This window comes from Pongo pygmaeus, chromosome 5, assembly GCF_028885625.2.
Source record: "Pongo pygmaeus isolate AG05252 chromosome 5, NHGRI_mPonPyg2-v2.0_pri, whole genome shotgun sequence".
Lineage (NCBI taxonomy): Eukaryota > Metazoa > Chordata > Mammalia > Primates > Hominidae > Pongo > Pongo pygmaeus.
Window position 1 is genome coordinate 132,804,024 of NC_072378.2, and position 26,433 is coordinate 132,830,456.

General features: G+C 39.6%; 1 protein-coding gene across 2 annotated transcripts in view; it reads right to left on the reverse strand.

Moving 5' to 3' along the window:
* The window catches only part of STX7 (syntaxin 7), a 52,429-nt gene extending 26,878 nt beyond the window's left edge, over positions 1–25,551 (reverse strand). The window contains exons 1-2 of one of the 2 annotated variants that reach the window (XM_054491473.2): positions 25,422–25,551; positions 15,943–16,085 (exon numbers count right to left, since the gene is read on the reverse strand). In XM_054491473.2, the coding sequence (XP_054347448.1) occupies positions 15,943–16,027 (85 nt within the window). In that variant the 5' untranslated portion in view covers positions 16,028–16,085; positions 25,422–25,551. The remainder of the gene's footprint in view (positions 1–15,942; positions 16,086–25,421) is intronic. The other variant, XM_063666607.1, reaches the window with a different exon arrangement.
* Positions 25,552–26,433: the final 882 nt, after the last annotated feature.

Consider the following 26,433-nt stretch of genomic DNA (forward strand, 5'->3'; position numbering starts at 1 on the left):
TGCAGCAAACCACCATGGCACATGTATACACCTATGTAACAACCCTGCACGTTCTGCACATGTATCCCAGAACTTAAAGTGAAATAAATAAAAACCATTTCAAAGGAAAAAAACCCTTTAAATATATGATAGATTCTGTAATGTACATAATATATGTAAATATGTACATATTTTTACATATAAAATATGTAGAATTTGTAATATATCATCTCTCTCATTCCTGATATTAGTAATTTGTTTCTTCTATTTTTTTCATGTTCAGTCTGGTTAGAGGTTTATCAGTTCTATTGATCTCAAAGAAACAGCTTTTGGTTTCATTGATTTTTTTTCTCCCTTTGATTTCCACTATGATTTGTATTTCCTTTGTTCTGCTGACTTTGCAATTTCGGTTGTTTTTTCTAAATTTCTTAGGGTGAAAACTGAGGTCATGATTTGAGACCTGTCTTCTTTTCTAATACAGGTGTTTAGTGCTCCCTTAAGTACTGAGTTAATACCATCCAACAAATTCTGATATGTGATGCTTTCATTTACGTTCAGTTCAGAATATTTTCCAACTCCTCTTTTTGGCTTTCTCTTTGATCCATAGCTTATTTGAAATGTGTTTAGTTTTCAAACATTTGGGGATTTTCCAGGGATCTTTCTGTTACTGAGTTCTAATTTAATTTCACTGTAGTCAAGGAATGTATCTTGTATTACTTGAATCTTTTAAAGTTTGTTGAAACTCTTGCTTAATGCCAGGAATACAGTCTATCTTAATAAATGTTCTGGGTGCACTTGAGAAAAATGTGTGTTCTGCTGTTGTTGAATAGACTGTTCTATAAGTGGCTGTCACCATCAAGGTGATTAGTACTTTGAATCTTCTGTATCCTGATTTTGTATCTACTTGTTCTATCAATTATTCAGAGAGGGGTGCCGAAAGCCATAATTGTGGCTTTGTCTATTTTCCTTGCAGTTTTGTCAGTGTTTGCTCCATGTATTTTAAAACTGTCTTATGGGGGAGTTCTGTCAGTTTTTTTTAAGTGTTCAGCTTCTTATTTACATTTCTTGACTATCTAATGTGAACAATACTTGAGTGCTAATACTTAATAATCTATGATATAATTATAAGAATTGTAGAGATGATAAATATCAATTGACATAAGATAGTTATAGCCCGTAATTGGGAGGAAGGCGTCAGCTACTATGTGACAATGACATGTATCTAGCAGCTGCATATAAGTGACTTATTTAAAACAGGACTAGAAAAAAAATCTAAATATTAAAAGAAACAAACTGTTTTAGACTCCAATCTTTCCTCGTCTATCAAACCCTCTATCTTTGTTAGAGGGTGGTCTGGAGTATTAAACAAGGTGATACAGGCCAGGCGCAGTGGCTCATGCCTGTAATCCCAGCACTTTGGGAGGCCAAGGTAAGCAGATCACTTGAGGCCAGGAGTTCGAGACCAGCCTGGCCAACATGGCAAAAACCCATCTCTTCTAAAGATACAAAAATTAGCCAAGCATGGTGGCACACCCCTGTAGTCCAAGCTACTCGAGAGGCTGAAGCACAAGAACAGCTTGAACCCAGAGGAAGAGGCTGCAGTGAGCCAAGATTGTGCCACTGCACTCCAGCCTGGGCGACAGAGTGAGACTCTGTCTTAAAAAAAAAAAAAAAAAAAAAAGATGATATATATGTAAACATTTTAGAAATGGCATAGATCTTTGTAAGAATAAAAGTACAAGATGTTATTACTAATAAGTCTTGTACAATCAGAGTTAGGATCCAGGTTCGTTATAGGGTACAATGTGCAGAGAAAAATGTATCATTAGAAATACCCATGTCTATCTATTTATCAAAAAAAACCAAGAAAAGTATATTAAAATTCTAAAAAGCGTATCACAAGTGGAAAAACTTCCTGGAGAATCTGAAGGATGGCTACTAAAATAATTTTGGCTTTTCCCCTCTAGCATTAGCATATCTCATGCTCTGTCTTATGACCTGAAGAGAACATTTGTCTTCTTTGTGAGCAAAAGCACTGATTCAAACTGCAGAGACGAGAAGGGGTGGGAAGGGAGATGGAGAAGGATCTTCTAAAGGACGAGTCTCAAGGCTGGAAGCTTAATGGAGAGCATCCACCCGCAGGGCCCAACTACACTGGCTTCCTGTGCTCCCCTTCCCAGCACAGAATATCTGAAGGCATAGCCCGCTTCCACAAAGCAATCTCAAATTTACAACACACTTAATTTTCACTTTGTCACTGGTTTTCTTCCCAGATACTTTAAAGGTAGAAAGGCATAAAGGTCAAATCAGTGGAAATTTGGGGGCATTTTAAAGCTATTGTAGATTAATAAAGGGTTAAATCTGAGGGCCCAGTTCTTAAAAATAAAGTACAAAAACAAGTCATCTAAAATTGTATGTAAACAATAATTTTGACTTCTAGATGGCTGGAACATTACAAGCTGGGTCTTTTAGCAAATTTATTCACCCTAACATTTTTCACATGGATCTGCTCAGTGTACCTGCTCTGAGGTAGTCTGGAATCAGAAGCAACAACGGTTCCATGACAATGTGATTTGTGTAAGAAGCAAACAGGTAAGGACTGGGCAGTGGTGAGGCCCTGCGCCTTGCAGTTCCCCAACCCCGCTGACACATCTTTTGCCCATCGTGATGAGCTTCCTTCCTGTCATCCACTCGAGGGCCCAATAATTCTCCTACTGCTCCAAAAGCAGCTGAACTGTTGTCGGGAGTTCCCCTCTAGTTTACAGGCAGTGATTCCCAAACCTTTTACTTCAGTCATTTCTGATCAGTTCTAACTGCAAACACATGCCGGCAGCTGTCTCTAAAACACTGAAAATCGATTTCTGCTTCCTATAAAAACATGGTAGAACCATGTTTCTGAATATTCCTCCTTCTTCCCTCCTCAAGGCATATTATAGAATGGGGGAGCAGGGAGAAAACCCAAAAAATTACATTTTCAGAGAAATTAACACAAAATGTGTAAATATGGACAAATTCTCAAAAACGTGTACATATGGCTAAAAGCAACAGAAAATAGCAGGTCCTAAGCAGGAAGCCGTATGGGTGGGGCGGAGAATAACCGGGGTTGCAGAGCTCCACAGTCACCAGCAAATCATCTGAAGAGCTGATCCCACCTGGAGTGGGAATCGGCAGAAGCACGGCTGAGAAGCACCGGGGACTCTGCTGGAGAAGGTGGGAAAAGGAGACGCAGAACAGATTCAGGAGGCCGTGGGCTGCTGACCGTTCTCAAAAACCAGGAGGGGAACACCTTGGAAAGAGGTGTCTGTGCATCTTGGGGCCGATGAAGTGACTGGGATGACATCAGGGATGGAGCGGGAAGCCCTCCTACACCAGGCTAGGGGCTGAGAGGCAGAGGAGGAAAGAAACAGTCCCTCAGGGCAGCACAGCACAGCACAGCACAGCAGAGAGAATGGAGCCCTTGAGCAGAGAAATGGGCACTTCCCTCTCCCTCCACAGGAATCTCCTGCCAGGAAAATCAAACTCATGCCATTGAAAAACAAAAAAAAAAATGGGTAGAGTAACCACACAAAAGACTATTTTAAAATGTGGAAAAGAACAGTAAAACTCCCTAAAAGAACTCACAGCAGGAAAACATGTTGCCACAAAGTGAATATGGTAAAAATTATACCCCAAAATACCCACAGGATTAAAAAAAAAAAAAAAGAAAAAAAAAAACCTCAATGAAGCAATCACAGTTTAAAGGAAGATCACAAAAGAACTCTTAAGAGATGGCCAGATAACATGCATGCACTGACAAACTAGAGACTGGAGGAACTCAGAAAAGAAGGACAAATTCAAAAATAAAGGCCCCATGACAAGGAGCACAACAACAGACAGACACGCAGAACACATCAGGCCCCATGATCACCACCCACTGCAAGTTTAGTCATTTTTGGTTCCTTGGGCCGCCCCTCACTCTTCATTGGTTGTTGTTTCTGGCTCGCTGCCATTCTGTCCAACATGACTCCTGTCTTAATTTTTTTGTGATTTCAATACACAGGCTGACGATCCTTCCACCATCCTGCTGGCCTCCATTCTTTGCACACGTCTCCTATTGAAATGATTCTGTCCTCTACCCTCCCTCAGCCACACACTCCAAGAGCCCATCAAACACCTTCTCATTACCAGGAACTGTCACTTTTCCATAATCTTGGTTTTAGGCAATCTACTACAAAACACCTCCTGCATGTCCAACTCACTCCCCTGGCCCCAATTCCAACCTGTCATCCATTGATCCTGCCACTCTGCCACGTTTCCTCACCTCCAATGTCGTCACCCACTCCCTACCCAACTTAAACTCTGGAGTCAGTCATCATATCCAGACTCCTGCATATATCTTAAGCCCCTCTCTCCCTTCTTAACAACTTGACAAAATCTAAAACTCTGAGTCCAACATTGCACTGCCTCTGCACCAGCACTGCACTCCTCTCCTCATAACCCTTGCTCCACCCAGAATAAAAGTCCTTACACCAGCCTGCAAGGCCCTACCTGACCTGGTCCCAACTCTCTCTCCTCCCTCCTCTCCATTCCTCTAATGGCCAGGGGTGCTTACATCTGAGGGCCCATGGACATGCTATTTTCCCATCTAAAATACTCTTTCCCTAGATACTGTGGGACACATTCCCTTCCTTCCTTCAAATATGTGCTCATCGAGGAACTCCTCAGTATGGTCCATCCTGACTCCCCATGCACCCTATTTATGAAACGCAAACCCCTCTCCAGCACACTGGATCCTTGCCGGTATGTTTTTGTCATTGTTTCTTTTCGTAACACTTAACATCTCCTTCTAACATATGACATAATTTACTTATTTATGTCTGTCTTCTCTCATTAAAGGTTCACTCCATAAAGGCAGGTATTTTTATTTATTCGCTGACATAGCTTTAGCATCCAGACAGTCCCTAGCACATCACAGGTGTTTAATAAATACTCACGCAGGGAATGAACATAAATGCACAAGTAACACCCTGGTACAATCTACAGCATGATCCAAATGCACCGTGTTATATGAACCAGTCTCTCCTGGGCTCAAATACCAGCCTTGCCACTTAACAGCTGTACAAACTTGAGCAAGTGACAACCACTCCAAACCTAAATTTTCTCACCTGACCAGGGTGACTGGAAGATCAAAAACAATGCACAAAAAAAGGAATAAAAGATACCTAATACAAGGCACAGACTAAACAGTTAATTAAAAATAGTTTAAAAATACTAGCTTACATATCTTCCAGAAAGAGATTATTGAACAAAGCAGGGTATATAGGGAATACCATACAACTAAAATCACTGGATGTACTTGGGCCACCCTGCCCCACTCTCCTCCCGTGCCCAGCAGCAAGGCAGTGTACTGGGTATTCACAAATAAGCAGGCCTTGGCTGGATATTTGTTGAAGGCTTCCACACTCCCAAGCAGAACAGTCCACAGACGAGGATGGGATCTTGGTGATGTCTGTGGGCATTTTCTTTGACTTCATATGGAATAAAAGGCAAACTATCTTCAAGAAGTAGGTGGCCATACTCAATATCATTAAAACATAACTTCAAATAATGATCATGATAATGATACTATAATGAGAAAGAAGAGTAGGAAAAATAAATGTACCAAGACTTGCAGAATAATATCTTGTATGACTTTTAGTTTTTTCCTAAGCAACTAATAGGCAAACCAATTAATAATTGCTTTAAGAAAAAACCCAGTTTGGATTAAATATAAAGGGCAATCACTGTTTGATATGGTTTGGTTGTGTCCCCACCCAAACCTCATCTTGAATTGTGGCTCCCACAATTCCCACATGTTGTGAGAGGGACCCAGTGGGAGGTAATTGGATCATGAGGGCGGTCATTCCTGTGCTGTTCTCATAATAGTGAGTAAGTCTCATGAGATCTGACGGATTTATAAAGGGGAGCACCCCTGTACAAGCCCTCTCCTGCCCGCGGCCATGTAAGAAGTCCCTATGCTCTTCCTTCGTCTTCTGCCATGATTGTGAGGCCTCCCCAGCCATGTGGAAATGTGACTCCGTTAAACCTCTTTTTCTTTATAAGCTACCCAGTCTCAGGTATGTCTTTATTAGCAATGTGAGAATGGACTAATACACTGTTCAATAAAAACATTGTTCAGTAATTGGTGAAAACAACAAAAAGGGATCAAAGAGATGAGGACAATAATTGCCAAAATCACTACAGGAAACCAAAACTAAATGCCAAGCCTAACTTATACTGTTCGATTCCTACTTCAGCACCAAATCAACCGAAATGTACAGAGGGATAGCCTCACAGGGCAGTTGAGCAGCCACTACACAATTACCCATGAATATGTGTAATCAAAGAGAAACTACCCTGTCATACAATTACTGAGCATAGATTATGTTGGAAAAAAACTAGTAATTATTATAGAAATTCTTAAATAAATGTAGTATCAAAACATACACATGAGGATTTTTATCACATGGTCACCATGACACTTTATTTTATCTACAGAGAACTCAGAGGATTCATTTGTGGAGGCACCACAAATGGCTAAGTTCTCAGGTTTTTAAACATATACACTTAGGATAAAATGTCTGTTAATGGAGGATTAATTAAAATCATTTAATGGCATAACCACATAAAAAAGCAACCAATAACAAGAGAAAAAAAAGTAAGCACCAAAAAACCTGTATAGTGTGATCTCAATTTCATTAAAAAATGAATGAATAAAATTATGTGTAAATACTTCTGTAGCCAAGACACATCGAGCCCTTTATCTCTGGGGACCAGATTTTAGTAGGAAAGTCAAAAAATAATTAAACAATAACAGTACTTTAATTTACTGATAAAAAGCATTACAAAAACACAACAGGTTAATGAGAAAAAGAATGACTGGAGGAAGCAAAATGATAAGGCAGGGAAGACACTGCTAAAGAAGTGAGCTTTGGGCCCTAAGACCTGAATGCCAGAAAGGAACCAGTTACATGTAGATCTGGGAAGATGTCTGAAGCAGAAGAGGAGCAAGTGCAAAGGCCCTGAGGTGAGGATGAGCTGACTGTTCACCAAGCAGAAAGAAGATCTACCTGGTGGAATGTGGAGCAGCAGAGCAGCACCATGGGAGAGAGTGGTAGTTGATAAGCAGGGGCAGGGATCAGATCTTGGGGATATTGTGGGGCATGGTGGGGATTTATATCTGATTATAAAAACCACAGAAGTAACTGTTGCCTTTCAAGCTATAGGATGACATGATCTGATTTATAGTTTTACAAGTTTACCTTGGCAACTATTTGGAGAAGACTGAAATAGGCGGGAATGGAAGTGAGGAGAACAATTTGGAGACTTCAGTCATCCAAAGAAATAGCAGCAGCTTGGGCATACGTGGTAATGGCAGAGATGGAGAGACATAGACAGATCTGACGGGTAGAACCACTAAGATTTACACTTAGATTGAATACAGGGAGTGAAGACACCCACTACTATGGTTTGGGGTTGGAACCAAGGGTAAGAAAGTTCATGCCAGGGCAGAAGCATGTGTATGGTTCACAGATAGGAGAGTGAGGGATAAAGCTCCCTGAAGCATCCTGGAGCCACATCTTAAAGATTTAGTTCATAAAACAAAGAATTCACTCATATCCGGCCATAAACACCATGTTTAGTCATAAAGGAAAAGTCACTGAAGAGAAGAAAAGTTGTCACACTGTTAAAATTTCCTTGGATAAGATAGTAACCTTCACATCTATCTCTGTTTTATGTCAGCACCTTAGGCAAGAAGAAAATCACAATGAAATAAAAACTACTGAAGTTTTTCTCCTCTAAGGGGGGGGAAGAAACCACCCAACCACATTTTCAGATGTGCAATCTTAGGCATAAATATCTCAAACAGCATTTTAAGAGGGGGGAAAGGACAATTTTTCAACTCTTTTTCCTCTAATAAACTGCCTTCCCATCCCACCAACAGACGACCCCAGAAAAAAAGGAAACATTCTTAATTCCTGAGTAAATATACGGTTCCAATAAATTCATTAATTTCTCAGGACTGGAGCTCCTTTCTTAAAAAAATATTTGCCCTGGCACCAAAAAAAAAAAAAAAAAAAAAAAAGCTGATAATATTAGCTTCCCTTTTGTGCAGTCATGTGTTAAAATGCAAAAACAAGCATCCCGTTCACCAGACCCTAACTAATTAAAAGAACTGTGATCATTCTCAAAAGTAACAAAAGGGCTCACACTTTTATATAGACTTTTAATTTCATCTCAAAGTCATAAGAACCTTATGGGCACAGGAGCCATGCACCAATTTTTAATAAACAATGTTGAAAAGTACACTCGCAGCATAGGAAGCTAATTACAACACAGAGAAACCAAAAGCATCTGTTTCGATTTTAAACTAAAGTCTGTGCTGAACTAATACCTTTAATCTGTAGGAGAGATGATTAAAAATGAAACAAGTGAAGATTCAACAAAAATATTTTTCAGTCACCTTCTCTTAGCATGTAAAAGCTTACATTCATACTTTATGTGCCCCTAGAAGGTTCTGTGTTTCCAAATTTTCTGGGAAAAACACACACACACAAGCCCATGTGATACATGATGCATATTTTAGCAGAAACTTCTATACTCATAAATTCTGATGAGTAGATTTTATGTTTCCAATATATCTGTTTTATTCACTTTCCAACTTTAGCCACACTACATCTTCCTCTTTCAGGTTATTATTTAAAAAATAATAATCAAATGCAAGAATTCACATCAGCACCAGTGGAAAGGCTTACTATGTTATTTAGGGGTTAGGGAAATTTTTATCTCAAGGACTGTGTTTCATAGCTATTCTCATTTCTATTCACCAATTTCCTTCAATACAAAATTTTGTTAATTCTGACAGGATACAAACCTCTGTGCCCCAACTTTCCCATCTCCTAACACTTAAAAATAATACATAAGCCTTGGTGGAACTCTAGCTAGTCTTGAGTGTGATGGCTTCTTCTATTATGGGATTTTATGAGCATGCATTATGGATTCAGATATGGCAATTGGCCTCTTAACAACACATGATAATCTTGTACCTGTTAGAAGAGTTTCGGGACTCTTAAAAAACTTTGGTTAGAATTATTGCCTGATAAAGTTTGAAGAGACCATAACCTAGTCCACAGAAAATACACATGAGAAAACCATGTCCTGGAAGGTTCGAGAGCTTACTCAAGGTCACACTGCTATTTGGATCTGATTTCAGGAAATGTACATGCAATCACATACAGCTTGCTTGATTAGAAATGTTTCCTATTATCTCATTGATTTCTTTAGCTCAGCTACACTCTAAAAACTCTGATTCTAATCAGAGAATTGCAAAAGTAAATCATGAGAAACCTATGACTAAAATGAATAAAAAGCTGTAAACATCAAATGTTGGCAAGGACTTTGAGCAGCACAAACTCTGATACACTGGCTGTACTCATATCTGGTACAACCACTTTAGGACACTGTTTAGCTGTTATCCACAAAAGCTGAACATACACATATCCTATGAGCCAGTAACCCAATTCCTTCACATACATGCACCAAAAGAACATATAAGAATGTTCTGGGAAGCACTGTTCATCCTAGCAAAAAATATAAACAAAATCAAAAACTGGAAACACTACAAACAGTAGAAAGAATAAATAAATTGTGGTATGTTTAAATGTGGAATACTATACAGTAACGAAAACAAATGACCTGCAGCTACATGGATGAATCCCACAAACATAATGAAAGAAGCCCAACATAAAATAATTCTATTTGATTATTGATTCTATTAGATTAAAAAAACAAAAATTAATCAATGATGTTAACATAGTCAGGACACTGGTTATCTCTGAAGGGCATGGAGGGGTGTAAGCACAAGAAGGGTTTTAGGAGGCTAAGTAGTGTTCTATTTCTTGACATTTGTGGTAATACGATAGAGAATTCATTCAGCTATACACAAATAATTTGTCTAGTACTCAATGTAAACATTATACTTCCATTTTTAAAAAGTCTGAAAAAACAAGCCCGTGTTTACTTATGTGATGTATTTTGATATATTGATTCTGCTGCTTTTAAAAGCATGAGTTTCTCTGTGTGTTCTCAAGACATTTTTCTGTTGTTTGTGTTTGGGCAAGGATGAATGGTCCCTGCGAAAATGCCTACTCTGGTTTACCTATATGATAGGTACCTTATAAACCCACAAAGGCTTGCTTATCCTTTTACTATACATCACAGCTAGGAGTATGTCTGACAAAATATGGAGAAATGATAGAAGGTAAATAGGCATAGATGTTGCTAATAACAATGTCACTTTTGAACATCTCAATCCAAAGTTTGAAAACTAAATCTAAGCCTTTCTAAGAGGCATGATGATCTTCTAGACCTGTGATAACAAACGGTTTTGTTTGCCTGCCAACTCCAGTCTACTGGGAATGGTTGCCTGGAGCCTTGGGTTGAAAAAGACTGGATGGCATGCTAGGCCAGCAACAGAGAATACTGTCTGTGCCATGGGCAAAAGATGGAGCGTGGGTGGCACGAGGGCCTTGCTGACTGTTATGGAGTCAACACTTTCTCTCATAGGATACAAATATTTTCTTAATCATTTAAAACTGTCTATAGAACCTGTAATAAAGTCATAGTTTGTTATAACTATTTAACAGTTTTATTATTTTAATATAATTAAATTTCTAATGTATTTTACACGTAAGAATTTACAATATTTAAATATTTTATGCTTAATATAAATTATATCATTATAATATGGTTTAAATGCTTTACTAGTGAAACAAATTCAAAAGACTGCAGATGATCTTAAACCAAAAAATGGTTTAAAAATATTTTTGACTGCCATTTTCTTTTTTTGGGGTATAAACTAAACCATACAACTTAATATTTTATGAGCATTTATTTATTTCATCAAAACTAATGTGAAAATAAACTTTCCCACTGCAACACTCAAGAAGACTTTAGCTTTAGTTTAACAGATGCTCATATTCTAATTACAGGTTATCTTACTTACAGCATCTTCTCTTTAGGTTTCTTTTGTAAAATCAGATAATTGTACTGACACAATTTCAAAAGTTGCAAATGTAGTGTGAAGAGAACCTAAATGTGGTGCAAAGTATCATTTTATTCAATCGCACCCAGTATTATTAGCATTACCAAATGCGGAAAAAAGTGAACTGAAATTTCACACTTCTGCCTTTCACTTCCACGTGATTTCTGCATAGCCCTTATCAGTACACATACTTGACAGTAGTTAGATTTTTAACAATACTTTATCTAATCTAAACTCCCCTTCATTTAGACACTGAATCTCAGAATTAGAAAAAGTACAGTGATGACTGGTTTCACTAAATTCATGACCCCAAATCTTAAATGTATATGCAACACATTTGCTAAACCCCCTTCTTTCCCACCTATTCTCTATCTGATGACCTTGCTTCCCATTTAAGAACAGACCCACTCAAACAGGAAATCTCCCATGTTTGCCCACCACGTTTCCATCTGTACCACACATAGCCTCTCCTCTATACGGTGGATGAAATGTGAACCACTTGCTAGTGGTCCATTCCCATGCCCTCTCACTTTCAGAACATTTCCTTTGCAATTATACACTTACCAGAATTTCTCTGTTGCAGTGAAAAATGGAACCCTTTCTTTGATCCTCTTTCTACTTTCATGACAGAGTCTGCTAGTTGCCTACTAAACATTGATTCTCTCACCCTTCTTTCTCAAATAGGATAATCCCCAATTTTAGTGAGCACACTGAAATCCTGCTAAGATGTTTTCAGCCTCTCTGGCAGCTAGGTGTAGCCACCTGATCAATGACATAAGCAGAGGTGAGGAGAAAATCTGGAAAGTCTCTTTAAAATGGAAAGAGTGGGTGGTTCTCCTTCCCTTCCTCCATCTACACTTGCAATATGGCTATGAGAACGTTCTTTTCAAAGTCACCAGTTTACCAAATCCGATTATCTGCTTTTATCTTAGTCTCTCAGCAGCATTAGAGAGAGATAATGCCTCACTCATTCTTGAAACATTCTTTGTTTAATTTCTAGAAATCTACCACACCTTGATTTTTATCTTGCCTCACAGGTCACTCCTTAGATTCTTCATGCTACCTTCCTGATTTCCACATTTTTTAATGTTCCAGGCCTCTTCTCTTTACTCACTCTTATGTGATTACTTTACACCTATGGTTTTAAATACCATTTATACTCTGAGGACACTCTGACTTCCAAATTCCTGTATCTAAAGTAGATGTTTGATATCTCCACTTAGATATCTAAATGATATCTCGAAATATACTTAGTCAAAACAAAACTCTCTCCTACTTGTCCTGAACTGTAGTCCCTCCCATTTCAGTACACACTTGCCACCACCTAGTCGGTTGCTCAAGGCAAAAACTATGAAGTCGTCTTTAACTCCTTCCTTCCTCTACCATCCCTACCCACACGCATCAGCAAGTCCCGCTGGCTCTACCTCCAAAACACACTCATTGCTTCTCTCCATCTCCACTGCCATCACCCTGGTGCAAGCCAGCATCTCTCTCCCCAGACCTCTGTGATGACCAGCATACCTCCCTACTATTCCCCCAATGTCTATTTTCTAAGCAGCAGCCAAAGTAATTTTTTCACAATGTAGATCTGATTATGTCTCTCCTCTGCTTAAACGCCTCCAGTGATTTCCACTGCCTCTTAAAATGAAATCTAAACTCCCTGAACGACCTGCAAGGCCCCAGCTGACCTGCCAGGCCCCTCTGGTTTCATCTCCTGGCACTCTTGCCCCAGATGCTATGCTTCAGCCACACTGGCTTTTTCCCTTTTCCCTATTTTCTGAGTATTTCAAGCCCAGGTCTGCTTTTGAATTTTTAATACTAGTTATTCCTTCTGTCTGAAATGCCCTTTCTCTGAATCTTCTCACTACCAGTCCCTCCTCATCCTCATTCAAAGACCATCCAAAGTAAAGGCAGCTTCGCCAGTCACTTGCTCTCACCTCACTTTCACTATATTTTCTTTACAGAAAATTAAGTTGCTCATTATTTCTCCTTACTACACTGTAAACTACAGTGAGAGCAGGACCTTATGGATTGTTTACTGCTACATTCCTACAGTTTGGAACAGTATCTAGCAAGTACTATGTGCCCCAAAAATTATTTGTTGAATGAATCACAACAGAATATCAAAATTAAAACCCTCTTAGTCTGAACCATTATTCCTATGTTTAAAATTCTTATTAATAAATCTGAGAAATATCTGACCATCCTTTTTCTGGTCACTGATAAGGAATCTCATTCCTCCTGAGGGAGGCAATTCTACCTTAACAACTTGGATTATTCAAAAGCCCTTCCTCCTTCTCAAGGTGAAATCCGACTACCTGTAGCTTCTGTACATTTGTGGAGGCCCCTGTGTTCAGGCAGGACATATGGCTTCTGTTTCACATATGACAGTGATTCAAACATCTGCAGATGGTGACTGTACCTTCACATGCATGAACAGTCCCAGTCTTTTTTTTTTTGAAACGGAGTTTCACTCTTGTTGCCCAGGCTGCTGGAGTGCAATGGCATGATCACTGTAACCTCCGCCTCCCAGGTTCAAGCGATTCTCCTGCCTCAGCCTCTCCAGTAGCTGGGATTACAGGCATATGCCACACCAGGCCCAGCTAATTTTGTATTTTTAGTAGAGACAGGGTTTCTCCATGTTGGTCAGGCTGGTCTCGAACTCCTGACCTCCCGTGATCTGCCTGCCTCGGCCTCCCAAATTGCTGGGATTACAGGTGTGAGCCACCACGCCCCACCAACAGTCCCAGTCTTCTTAACAGCTCTTCACATAGACTGTGGAGTATCATAGCCAGCCCTTCACATGCTCCAAGACTGCCCTGGATGTACTTGCACACTTAGCTACCAACCATGCCATAAATATTCAACTCTGGCCCAATCTGTCACTTCTCATCCACTGGATCTCTTTCTTAGGGAACATGGCCTGATTTAAGTCAACTCTTTTCTCCTTCCAGTTCATGTTCACACACAATCTTCAATCCATGTATCTTTCATACTACCTACTGCTTGCTACTTCTACAATCTCGGTACAGGACAGTCATTCCTCATCCTCAATTCCTAACACTGTTTAGCTTTCCCAACACAGGATGCTTATCTTCTTCTTTGGAGAAAGGCCTCTTGGCCTCCTTTCTTGCATAAAGGTCCTGATTTTCCACATATGTAATTAGAATTATAAACTTCCTTAATTTTTGCACAAGTAGCCAGATACACTTGGGGCAGACCAGTGCTATTTCTAACCAGCAGCAAGGGAGCCATTAAAAAAAGAAAAGAGGCTCTTCTGTGGCCACCATCAGAACAGATCTGATGCCAGAGGAGCAAAGCAGAGCCAGTGCCGGTGGCCTGTGACAAACTGCAGCAGTTCTCAATGTACCATTCCTACATTCCCTGCTGTGGACAACGTGGTGCCTGGCACTGTGCACTTCCTTGTTCTTCCAGGAATAGGTAAAAAAACCCAGAAATCACCCCAAATCAGAATAAGGGTTATTTTATACCACTGTGCACAGCAGTACCTTTTTAGAGTCTAGTTTTATTCTCTTTGCTCCTAAAACACACTGGCATCTCATTTAAATAATTCAGGTAGAGGAACAGCTGTTGAGGAGTTAATGATTAGATAAAGAAACACAGTATGGTCAACTGAAAACATTATTTCCGCAATGTGTTAACACTCTGTTAAAAAGAATAGCCTTGTAAGGAACTAGGCTGAAGAATAAAACTGTACTAACATACTCTGAAAGATGAAAGAGTTCAGGTAACGCCCTGAGGGCCAAACACTGAGAGCAAGATGACTAGAATCACCCAAGGTATCTGATTAACCATAATTTACAAACAAAAAAAAAGTAAAAAAAAAATACACATTTACAAACAAAAAAAATTCACAAACAAAAAAAAAAGTAAAAAAAAAATACAGATTTGAGTGGATAGGTTAAAAACCTATCCACTCAAATCTGCTATAATGATTTTTTTTAATACATATCCTGATGATGAATAGTTCTGAATGAAGTGCCACACTGCATCCGTCTACTCGTATTCTATCTCTGACAAGTATAGCAAAGAATAATTTGGCCAGGCGTGGTGGCTCACGCCTGTAATCCCAGTACTTTGGGAGGCTGAGGCGGGTGGATCAGAAAGTCAGGAGATGGAGACCATCCTGGCTAACATGGTGAAACCCCGTCTCTACTAAAAATACAAAAAATTAGCTGGGCATGGTGGCGGGCGCCTGTAGTCCTAGCTACTAGGGAGGCTGAGGCAGGAGAATGGCATGAACCCGGGGGGCAGAGCTTGCAGTAAGCCGAGGTCGCGCCACTGCCCTCCAGCCTGGGCAACAGAGAGAGACTCCGTCTCAAAAAAAAAAAAAAAAAAAAAGAATAATTTGTGGGGAATGCAGGTCTGATTTTCTATAATACTTTCCTCAATAGATTAAAATGTCTCCTCCTTAGTTCCTCTTGCTCCTTAATAAGGTACCACATACTTGCCCATCATAAGATTAACCTAACCCATATCCAGTCAGATTTTATTTTTAATAAACTTTATGTTCCTTAAGCCCTTGGTAGTGCTACCTGGTTCCAAACCTATGAGACTGACTCATCAGGTCTCATCATCTCATCTAGAACCAGATAGCATTAAAGCAGATATAAGAATCCATTATCCTTTTAAATCTTTATTTTATTTAATGAAATAATGTATTATGTGCCTGGCCCTGACTTCCTATAGAAAAATGCAGTAAGTGTTATCTCAAATATAATTCTCTTGCATTCATTCTAAAGAGTTCGAGCCCTTTAAAACCTGTTGTTAGAGGAATGCTCCTCCCTCTCTCAATCAGCAGAGTTGTCCTTTTATGAACCTCCACCAAGTTCAGTTAAGAGTGGATACAAACAGTGAAGTCCATTTAAAACTCAACTCACAACACTGTGTGATCTTCTGGATGTTAGAAGAGATCCTCTGGGCCAACTGGGCGGGGTCACCACCAACTCCTGGAGTGTAAGACATGGCTGATGTGCTTATTCGCTAATTTCATCAGCTGCTGTGCAGTTTTCTAAGCAGTCACCTAAATGATATAAAAGTCACACAGTTATATTTTTTAAGTTACTGGCTTACATTTTCCAAATTAACAATCTGTGAAGTTACAAGGATAAACTTGATTAATCTAATAGAGTTGAAATCTGGCAAAGTGACACATCAAATAGCAAAACTCTCATGTCTGTTAAAAAAAAAACAACTGGATTTCAAAGGACAGTGTCATGTTAAACACATCAAACAATTAAAATAAGGTTCAAATTGCATATTCCCTTTGAAAACGTCTTTGATCTCTTCAAGAAAAATTATTAAATCCCTTTTCTGTATATAATTTTAGTTGTTTACATATTTTTTCCTTAACTAAACTCCAAACAATTATAAGGCAGGGCCCACATGCTATTTATCTTTCCCCAATATTTAAAACAACTCTTAGCACAAACAGGCATTTAAATATTTATTAAATGGAACACAGACTTCAGGCTATCCCCAGAAATTTCATTGTATTAGGTTGTGGAAAAGTAATCGCAGTTTTTACCATTACTTTTAATCATGGTTTTTGCCATTAAAAGTAATGGTAAAAATGGCGATTACTTTTGCACCAACCTTAATATATAATTTAACACACACACAGGACCTGCTCAGGAATGTATGATTAACAGGGCTCTAATTTTAATGGAAAAGGTTAAATTTGAAATAGCAGAGCCAACTACTGAGAAGCAAATGTCATATAAAATGTTTATCAAATCTTCCTGACAGAGGAAGGAGAACGAATGACTCTCCCCTTTCAGCAGCCAGCATCTCAGAATAGAAGAGACACTGAGATACTGCCACAGGAGGCAGGTGAGATGACATTCTCTACCTCTTCAATCCACACCACTCCAATCAGGGTTTGGAAAGAAGGTTGAAAAGGAATGTCCCTGCGTACAGAACTGCGCACAGCAAAGAATTTCAACTACTGCCAACCCATCTTTTCCATGAATATGCACTGCAATACTGCGAAGTTGTTGGTGGTCAATTTGTAAGCTAGCTCTCTACTAAGAGCCTGCTACATGCCCAGCATTAAACTAAGCACCTGGGAGATGCAAACAAAACAAAACACACTGACACAGTATCTGCTCAAATCAAGTTTGTCATTTAGGAGGAAGGATAAAGTTAACAATGCAAACCAACAAAAAAACCCCACAAATCCATAAAAGATCACATGCTAGGCTAAAATGAGAAGGGCTACAAAAAGAAAAAATGACCATCACCCTTGTCTAGAAAGACTTTATGAAATAGAAACATTAAGATCTGGATGCTTGGTTATGACCAGTATGCAGAACAACAAAGGCAAGGACACGAAGGCTGGGGTGGAGAGACCCAGAGCACGTGGAAAGGCCACACACAGTATGGTATTTACTAAAGGAAGGGAAGGTTCCTGGCCAACCCTGGATCAGATGATTCACAGCTGGGACAAGGGGAAAACAACAGAAAGGGAAAGAGAGGAATGGCCTAACATTTCTCGCACATCTGTGACACGAAAATTATTTCACACAGACTAGTTTAATTTTCACAACCTCCTCCTTCAATTAAGTGGCACTATTCTTGTTTTAATGATGAGCAAATAGCGGGCTTATTATGATTAAGTAATGGTAACCCAACCCACCCACAGGTGGAGGTGGGATTCAGTCCCAGGGTTCTGATGCCAAGGCCATCCATGCTTGCTACCACATAGAACTAATGCCACAGAAGATTTCTGGTAGAGAAAAAGCCACAGTGAAATACGTGTCTTTGCTCTAAGGGACAGTGTTGGCAGGAAGTACAACAGCTGAACTGTTGAGACCGTTAGAACAGTACTGGTTCTATGCCTGGAACTCTGGTGCACTTTGAATGTGCCTGGCCACCCTGAAAGTCCTGGCTGCTTTTAGATATTCTCCAATTTCCCTCTCAGGTACAGCTGATCTATTCTGGGCTCTTTGGGTCTCACCAAATCCTAGAGATAGATCCAAAAGCAATTTCATTAAAGGGTAAATTCACACCTAAAGTCAGACAGCTGGACCACTACAGTGGGGAGACAGGAATAAACTTCCTTCCAGGTAGCCTTGGACTTGGGCCCAGACAGAACAAGAGTAGACATGGGGATTCAATGACACCAACACCATCTGGAACATCCTTGAAACCATGCAATTTTAAATGCATCTCCAAGTCACTTAAAAAAAAAACAAAAAAAAAACAGGTTTTGAATAGCCAAAGCAATTTTAAGCAAAAAGAACAAAGCTGGAGGCATCTCATTGCCTGACCTCAAATTATACTAAAAGGGTATAGTAACTAAAACAGCATGATATTCATATAAAAACAGACACATAGAACAATGGAATGGAATAGAGAAGTCAGAAGTAAAGTCACATATCTACAGTCAATTGATCTTTTTGACAAAGTTGACAAAAACATACACTGAGGAAAAGACGCCCTTTTCGATCCATGGTGCTGGGAAAATTGGATCGCCACATGCGGAAGAGTGAAACTGGACCCTTATCTGTCACCATATATAAAAAAAAATCAACTCAAGATGGATTAAAGACTTAAAAGTAATACCTAAAACGATTAAAATACTAAAAGAAAATATAGGCAAAACTCTTCTGGACATTGGTTTAGGCAAAGAATTTATGACTAAGATTTCAAAAGCACAGGCAACAGAACAAAAAATAGACAAATGAGATTTAATTAAACTAAAAAGCTTTTGCACAGCAAAAGAAATAATAAACAGAATGAACACACAACCTGCAGAATGGGAGAAAAATATCTGCAAACTACACATCCAACGAGATTAATATCCAGAATTTACAAGAAACTCAAACAACTCAACAAAAAACCCCACAAATAACCCCATTAAAAAGGGGGCAAAGCACATGAATGACATTTTTCAAAAGAAGACATACAAATGGCCAAGAAGCATATGGAAAATGTTTAACATCAATAAGCATCAGATAAATACAAATTAAAACCACAATGAGACATCATCTCAAAACAGTCAGAACGGCTATTAAAAAGTCATCCACAAACACATCTTGAACAGAAAAAAAAAAGAAAAAAAGTCAAACAAGTACAGATGTTGGCAAGAATGCAGAGAAAAAGGAACACACACACTGTTGGTGAGAGTGTAAAGTAGTACAACCTCTATAGAAAACAGCATGGCAAGTCATCAAAGAACTAAAAATAGAATTAATATTTGATCCAGTAACCTCGTTACTGGGTATCTACCCAAAAGAAAAAAAAATTACACCAAAAAGATATCTGCACTCGTATGTCTATTGTAGCAATATTCACAAGAGCAAAGATTTGGAATTAACCTAAGTGCCCATCATGTGTCCATTAACATTCCTGAATGGATAAAGAAAATGTAGTGTATATAAATGCAATGGAATACTATTCAACCTTAAAAAAGACGGAAGTTATATATTTCACAGCAACACAGATGGAACTGGAGGCCATTATCTTAAGTGAAATGACTCAGAAAAAAGTCAAATGCTGTATGTTCTCACTTGTAAGTGGAAGCTAAATAATTTGTACACACGGACAGAGGGTGGAATAATAAGACATTGGAGACTTAAGGATGGGAGGGTGCGGGATGAGAAATTACTTAATGGGTACAATGTACATTATTCAGGTGATGATTACACTAAAAGCCCAGACTTCACGCTATGCAATATAACCATGTAACAAAACTGCATGTGCACCCCTTAAATTTATATAAATAAAATGGCTTTATTGAGATATAATTTATTGAGATATGGCAATACAATACATCTACTTGAAGTACACAATCCAATGGTTTTTAATATATTCACAACATTGTACCATCATCACTTTTAGAACATTTCTATTACTCTAAAAGGAAAGTTTGTAATCATTAGCAATCACTCTCCATTTCTCCCCAACCTCACTGGCCAAAGGCAACTACTAATCTACTTTGTATCTTTATAGCTTTGCCTATTCTGGACATTTCATAGGAATGGAATCATACAATGTGTTCTTTGAGACTAGCTTCTTTCTCTTAGTATGCTTCCAAAGTCCATCTGTGCTGTATCATATATCAGTACTTCATTCCTTGTTATTGCCAAATAATATTCCAAGGTATATATAAAGACAATTTTCTCTTGGTTCAATGACATCTTCCTTTCTCCTTTCCTTCTATCAAGTAGATCTCTGGAAAAACTGGCTTACAAGCCAAAACAAACACTTTGAATGAAAAAATGTTCAGTCTGTTATTCATGTACTCTCTGGGGATGTTCCTCCATACACATGGTTCCATTTTAACCTATACCTGAATGAGTTGCACATCCATGTCTCCAGCTCATACCCTTGGCTTTCTCTCGTGTCTACATGTCTGTGAAGCTACAAGAACTCAGCCATTGCCTGTGCAGCACACCATGGAAGTAGCAACTGGAAATCTCTACTTTGGGCAAGACACTTAGCATTTGGGCCCATTGCCAGGATCAAAATGAGATAATGCACATCCAGAGAACAAATGCTTTTCCACCCTACACAGAGGAAAGTTATGATCTGTTCTTGCAGCTGCAGGACCAGCATCAGCACAAGACCAAGAGAAACTCATCACCTGTCTCAAAACCATGCAAGCACACCTGAGGCCTACTCTCTCTCCCATAAAGAGTTCTATCAAGTCAAGGACAGTATTCTATAGCATTTTCTTTACCCTTAAAACTCACACCAGTGTAGGCCAAGTCTTCTCACTGTTTTCTTTCAAGGCCACCTTTTTTCCTCTCTGGAAAATCAATCACTTAGTCACAAACACAATCAATTTTCTTCATCCCTTTCCTTAAGCTACTAAATGTGAGAAAGTTCCTGCTGGTGAGACAATTGGCAAGTGGCTTCATTCACCCAAAGAGGTGCTACTTAGATTGACTGGAATCATGAGTTTTGTTTTACTTTTTCTTTGTTTGGCGTTGTTGTTGTTGTTTGAGACAGGAGCACCCAGGCTGGAGTGCAGTGGTGTGATTACGACTCACTGCAGCCCTGACTTCTAGGTTCAGGCAATCCTCTCATCTCAGCATCCCGAGTAGCTGGGTCCACAGGCACCTGCCACCACATCCCACTAATTTTTTGATTTTTTTATAGAGATGGGTGTCTCACTTTGTTGCCCAGACTGGTCTTGAACTCCTGGGCTCATGCGATCCTCCAGTGTCAGCCTCCCAAAGTGCTGGGATTACAGGTTTGAGCCACTGTATCTAGCCAGGAATCACGTGTGTGAAGAATGAAAAGCAATTTGCAAAAGATAAAGTAAGATGTGTAAAATAAAACAAAGTTAACAATGGCCAACACTCATTCAGGACTTACATTTCCTAAGCATTGTGCTTATGACTTTTAAATTTATTTTCTCAGTTAATTCTTACAAGCCTATGATGTGGGTATAATTGCTAATGTGATTTTTTTACATGAAGAAACTGAGGCATAATGAGAATAAAGAATTTGCTTAAGCAAAGGAGCAAAAATTTGAAAATAACCACAGAGCCGACATTTTTTAAACACTAAGCCATACTGCTTCCTTGTATAACAAAATTGAGGGCAGGTGAACTCACTCACTTAGAAAAACCAAATTTGGGCTGGGCGCGGTGGCTCACGCCTGTAATCCCAGAACTTTGGAAGGCCAAGGCGGGCAGATGACAAGGTCAAGAGATTGAGACCATCCTGGCCAACATGGTGAAATCTCATCTCTACTAAAAAAATTAACCGGGTGTGGTGGCATGCGCCTGTAGTGCCAGCTACTCAGGAGGCTGAGGCAGGAGAATCGCTTGAACCCAGGAGGCAGAGGTTGCAGTGAGCCAAGATCACGCCACTGCACTCCAGCCCGGTGACAGAGCGAGACTCGTCTCAAAATAAAATAAAATAAGACAAAAGAAAAACCAAATTTACCACTTTTCTGCAAGCCCCATATGAAGTTTTGCTATTCCCACTCCTAAGATGAAGGAACATGCTTGGGATAACTATATGAGTTGATCAAGGTAACACAGAGGAACAGCTTACTCCTTTTCTCTATTATTCTGCTAATAAGTGGTATCTAAAAGGCAACAACAGTTGGCTCTTTTGATCATGAGACACACAAAGGAAAGGAACCAAATGGTTGTCTTTAAAAAATATATATACAAATACTAGCATAGACGGATAGGATAGGTAACTACAAATTGATTAAAAGCTTATGATCTCTGCATATAGGCTAAATGGATGCTGAGTTATTCAGATGTCTGCTTTCCACATCAGTCTCCATTACCTAGCCCAGAGCTGCTACGCACTAAAGTACTCTTGTTGAATACTTTTGAAAGCCCACTCAGAATTCCTATTTAATTGCTCAGAATAATAATTATATAATTCATTACCTAGACCTGCACTAATAGACTAGCCACTAACTAAATGGGCTGTTAAAATTATAGTGGTTACTAGAAGCAGAGAAGGATGGCGGGAGGGGGACAGCCAAAGGTTGGTTAACTAACATCAAAATACAGCTAGGTAGGAGGAATGAAGTCTAGTGTTCTATACCCCTAAAAGGTGAATATAATTAATTACAATTTATTGCATATTTTCAAATAGCTAGAAGAATGAATTGTGAATGCTCTTAACACAAAGAAATGTTAAATGTTTGAGGTAATGGATATGCTAAATACCCTGATTTGATCATTACACATTGTACACATCTACTGATGTATCACATGTATCCACAAATATGTAAATCATTATCTGTCGATTAAAATAATAAAAGCAAAAAAATCTTATTACAGGTTATTTTAAGCTGCTAACAGGGTAACTGCAGTAAGAAACTACACTTTTACTCTACATTTCATTTTTGATGTGACTATTTACACCGTTTTATATTGTGTATCACTTAAATTACATTGTAGCTCTCGTTTTTAAAAAAAATAAAATTAATTAAAATCAAGTTAAATGAAAAATTCAGTTCCTCAGTCACATTAGACACCTTTCAAACGTTCAAAAATTTTGTGTGGCTAGTGGCCAGCAGCTTGGACAGCTCATTCACAGACCACTTCCATCTTCAAAGAAAGATCTATTGCACAGTGCTAACCTCCACATTGCAATAATCATCTTTCTATGAAGATATACAAACATCATAAAGAGAAAAACAGGAAGGGAGAATCAAAGTGCAACACTCAGATGAGAGTCTTCTCAAGACGGCTTCTAAAGAACACAAAGGAATGAACAAAAGGAATGTTAAAATTTAATCTTGAAGTGTCAAACACTACTCCCAGTTAAAATCAGATATACTGTAGAATCCTTAAGATTTCCATTTAGCATATATCTCATGCTCTATAAATCTACCCTGGGCAAAGAAGTAGTCAATTTCACTTTCTTAATCATTAACATCAGCATAAACAACTGGACTTCTCTATACCCTCTATCCCAAATAAGTTCTGAGGGGTGGGGTGTGAGCATTTTTTTGTCTGTTTTGTGGACTGCACTATTCTCAGTGCCTGGCTACATCATAAGTGCTTAACAAACATTTGTAGAATGAATGAATGTACCCACCTCCTAAGAACACACACCCAGCGTGAGGGTAAATATTACCATTTCTAAAACATAAAATTCCAGTGCCTTCTTTCAGATCCCGAAGGTCCCAGGCTTCTTGCTGCCTTGGGCCTTTGCTGGGTGCCATTTCCTATTTCTAGAAGGCTCTTCCCATGATCTCCACGTGACTGGCTCCTTCTCCCCAGCAAGGCCTCATCACATGCTAGAGAAACCTTTGTGACCACTCTGGTCTGAAAGTGAGAACTCACCACTGGCCACTCTTTGTCAATCTAACTTACTGCTTCACAATACTCGAAAGTCGAATTAATCACTGTTTATTATTTATCCCTACACCTCTGGAATACAAACAGGAGCTACTTCTGGAATATAAACAGGAGAGAGATGACCTTGCCAGCCTGTGTAATCTACAGTGCCTGGTGCATAGTAAATGCTCAAACCCTCAATATGAGGGTGCTCTGTCTACATAAGTATCCTCTGCACAAACTACATTAACTGCATTCTTTGGCCTTAGCTCTTCCATCACTGAACTTTTGTACTACTTGGTTTTAGTTCACAATATCGAGGATTGTTTTTTTCACACTTTCACACATGAAACTTGCAAATTAAATGGAATCACAGCAAACTTTACTCAGACTTACTGTGAATATTTTCTATAATTTACTTTTCAATCATCAGCACTTAAAGTTTGGGGTCATAATCAAAATGAGGATTGATTTTGTTATCAAGAGCAACATAAGTAACATATCTGAGGAAAACTTATGATGTTAATGAGTTAATATGGTATCATATTAACCTCTACAGAAACTGTGAAGTTAAGAGCATTATTCTTAACTAGTCACAAGTCTGAGGCCAACTTCTCAAAGTGGCTTATAAGGCCTGTCCACATCACAAAACACAGTTTAACACCGATATCAGCCTCTGCCCAGGTGTGCTCAGAGAACCTGCAAAAGAAATGTCCACCTCCAACGTTATTAAATAGCACAGCATTTCATAATCACTTTCTCTTCTTCCAGATTCTAGGCAAGTTTTATATATTATATATAATTATAGTCAGAATACAACGATCTGAGGTAAACAAAAATTAACGTATACAGATAAGAGCCAAACAAATGTAAGAAATTTGTGGGAAAAAACACACAGCATTTGATCAGAAATGCAACATTTTTTCTTTGTCTGAATTTAAAGAAAGTAACTAGAAAACAACATGGAGGAAATACTAGAAATATTTTATGTATGTTTAAAGGTTTTCATGTAAATTAATTAAAGGTGTATACTAAGAACGTCTAAGTATGTTAAAGTCATCAAACCAAATTAAAAAAACAATACTACAAGCCTCTGAATAAACAAATATACACGGTTCGTCTGCTACAGCCCTACATTTTTCAGTTCCTCTATATTCGGGAAGTTTAGTGTGTTTTTCAATCCGTGAGTTGAAAAGAGGAAGAGGTCATTTGGTCGTGTCTGGATTCCTGAGCTGGGCCCCAGCCGGCTCTGGCGCCCTCCCCGGGGTGCGCTCCGCCAGCCGTGCGCCTCCGGAGCGCTGCCCTGGGGACCGCGGCGGGTGCGTGGCTGGCCAGGCCCACCTGACTACAGCCGCGCGCACCCGGAATGCGGAACGCGCCGCGCCCTTGCACCCGGCCTGGGGGCGTGAGGAGCCGCAGACGCTCCGGGAGCCGGGGCAGTCCCTCCCTTCCTCGCCTCCCGAGTGCCTGCTGCAGAGCGCAGGGCGGCGGCCACCTGACCACGCGCACAAACAAGGAGGCGCAGCAGCCGTAGGGGTACCGCGCCTCCCTGTCGCCCGGCCAGGGAGCCCCCCTCCCCAGGGTCCTCTTACCTTGACCCCCGCGGCTCCCTCCTACACCTCCGACCGCCGTCACCCACCGACCCCGGAGCCTTCAGCTGCAATTCTCAGCTGATGGGCGGTGGCGTGGGGACGCCCAGTGCGCATGCCCGCAGCACAACTCAAGGAAGAAGGCGGGGCTCACCCCTTTTCTATTGGCCCGCAGGGCTGAGTGACAGCGGCCCTCACCGCCCCTCCGGTTCCAAGCTAAGGAATGGGGGTATCAGCAAAATTGCAAGGGAGCTGTTCTTTGAAGCCTGACGTAGATATGGTGAACGCCTCTTAGCCTGCGTGCAAAAAAGGACAGAATGGAGGACAGTTGTCTTCTTTATCTGGTGAAGCCAGCCTTCTTGCACGCGGGTCTTCACCCCGCCCCATTAGCTCTTGCCTATCTTGTTTGCTAACCTTTAACTGCAGTAGATCGCGTTCACAGCTCTATCAAAAAATGCAAAGGCGAATACACAATCCTAGCAGGAACAATGAAGGAATAAGTGAAGAGTCATCTCTGGGTGCTCACTTAGTAAACAAGTCTTCCTAGTACATACAAGTCATTCTAAGCATTCCTGAAAAGCAGGGCGTAGTTTTCACAGGGTTTAAAACAAGCAGAGGCTGTTCCAATGATAAATATGCAAATATAATGTAATTGTTAGATGAAAAGCATCAATTGCTACAAATGAAAGAAAGCCCTCTCCAAATTAATTAGAAGATAGATTGGCTTAGTCTTTGCCTATATTAAGGCAACACTATTTTCTAAAATGATTACCTGGATATGTGATATCAAAAGTCCAGATGCAGTTAGGTGGAAAAAAACAAAACCCAGGATAGAATTCTGATTGGAACTCACCAACACTAAGTGTGGAATGTTATCTGTTTAAGAGAGATGGACAGAGAAAGAATAACCCCGAAAACGAGTAACCCACAAGATAGGAAATAAACCAGGAAAAGGTAAACTAGAGAATGAAGGAAAAAAAGAGGGAACGGTCCATGATGTCACCTGTCACTGAAA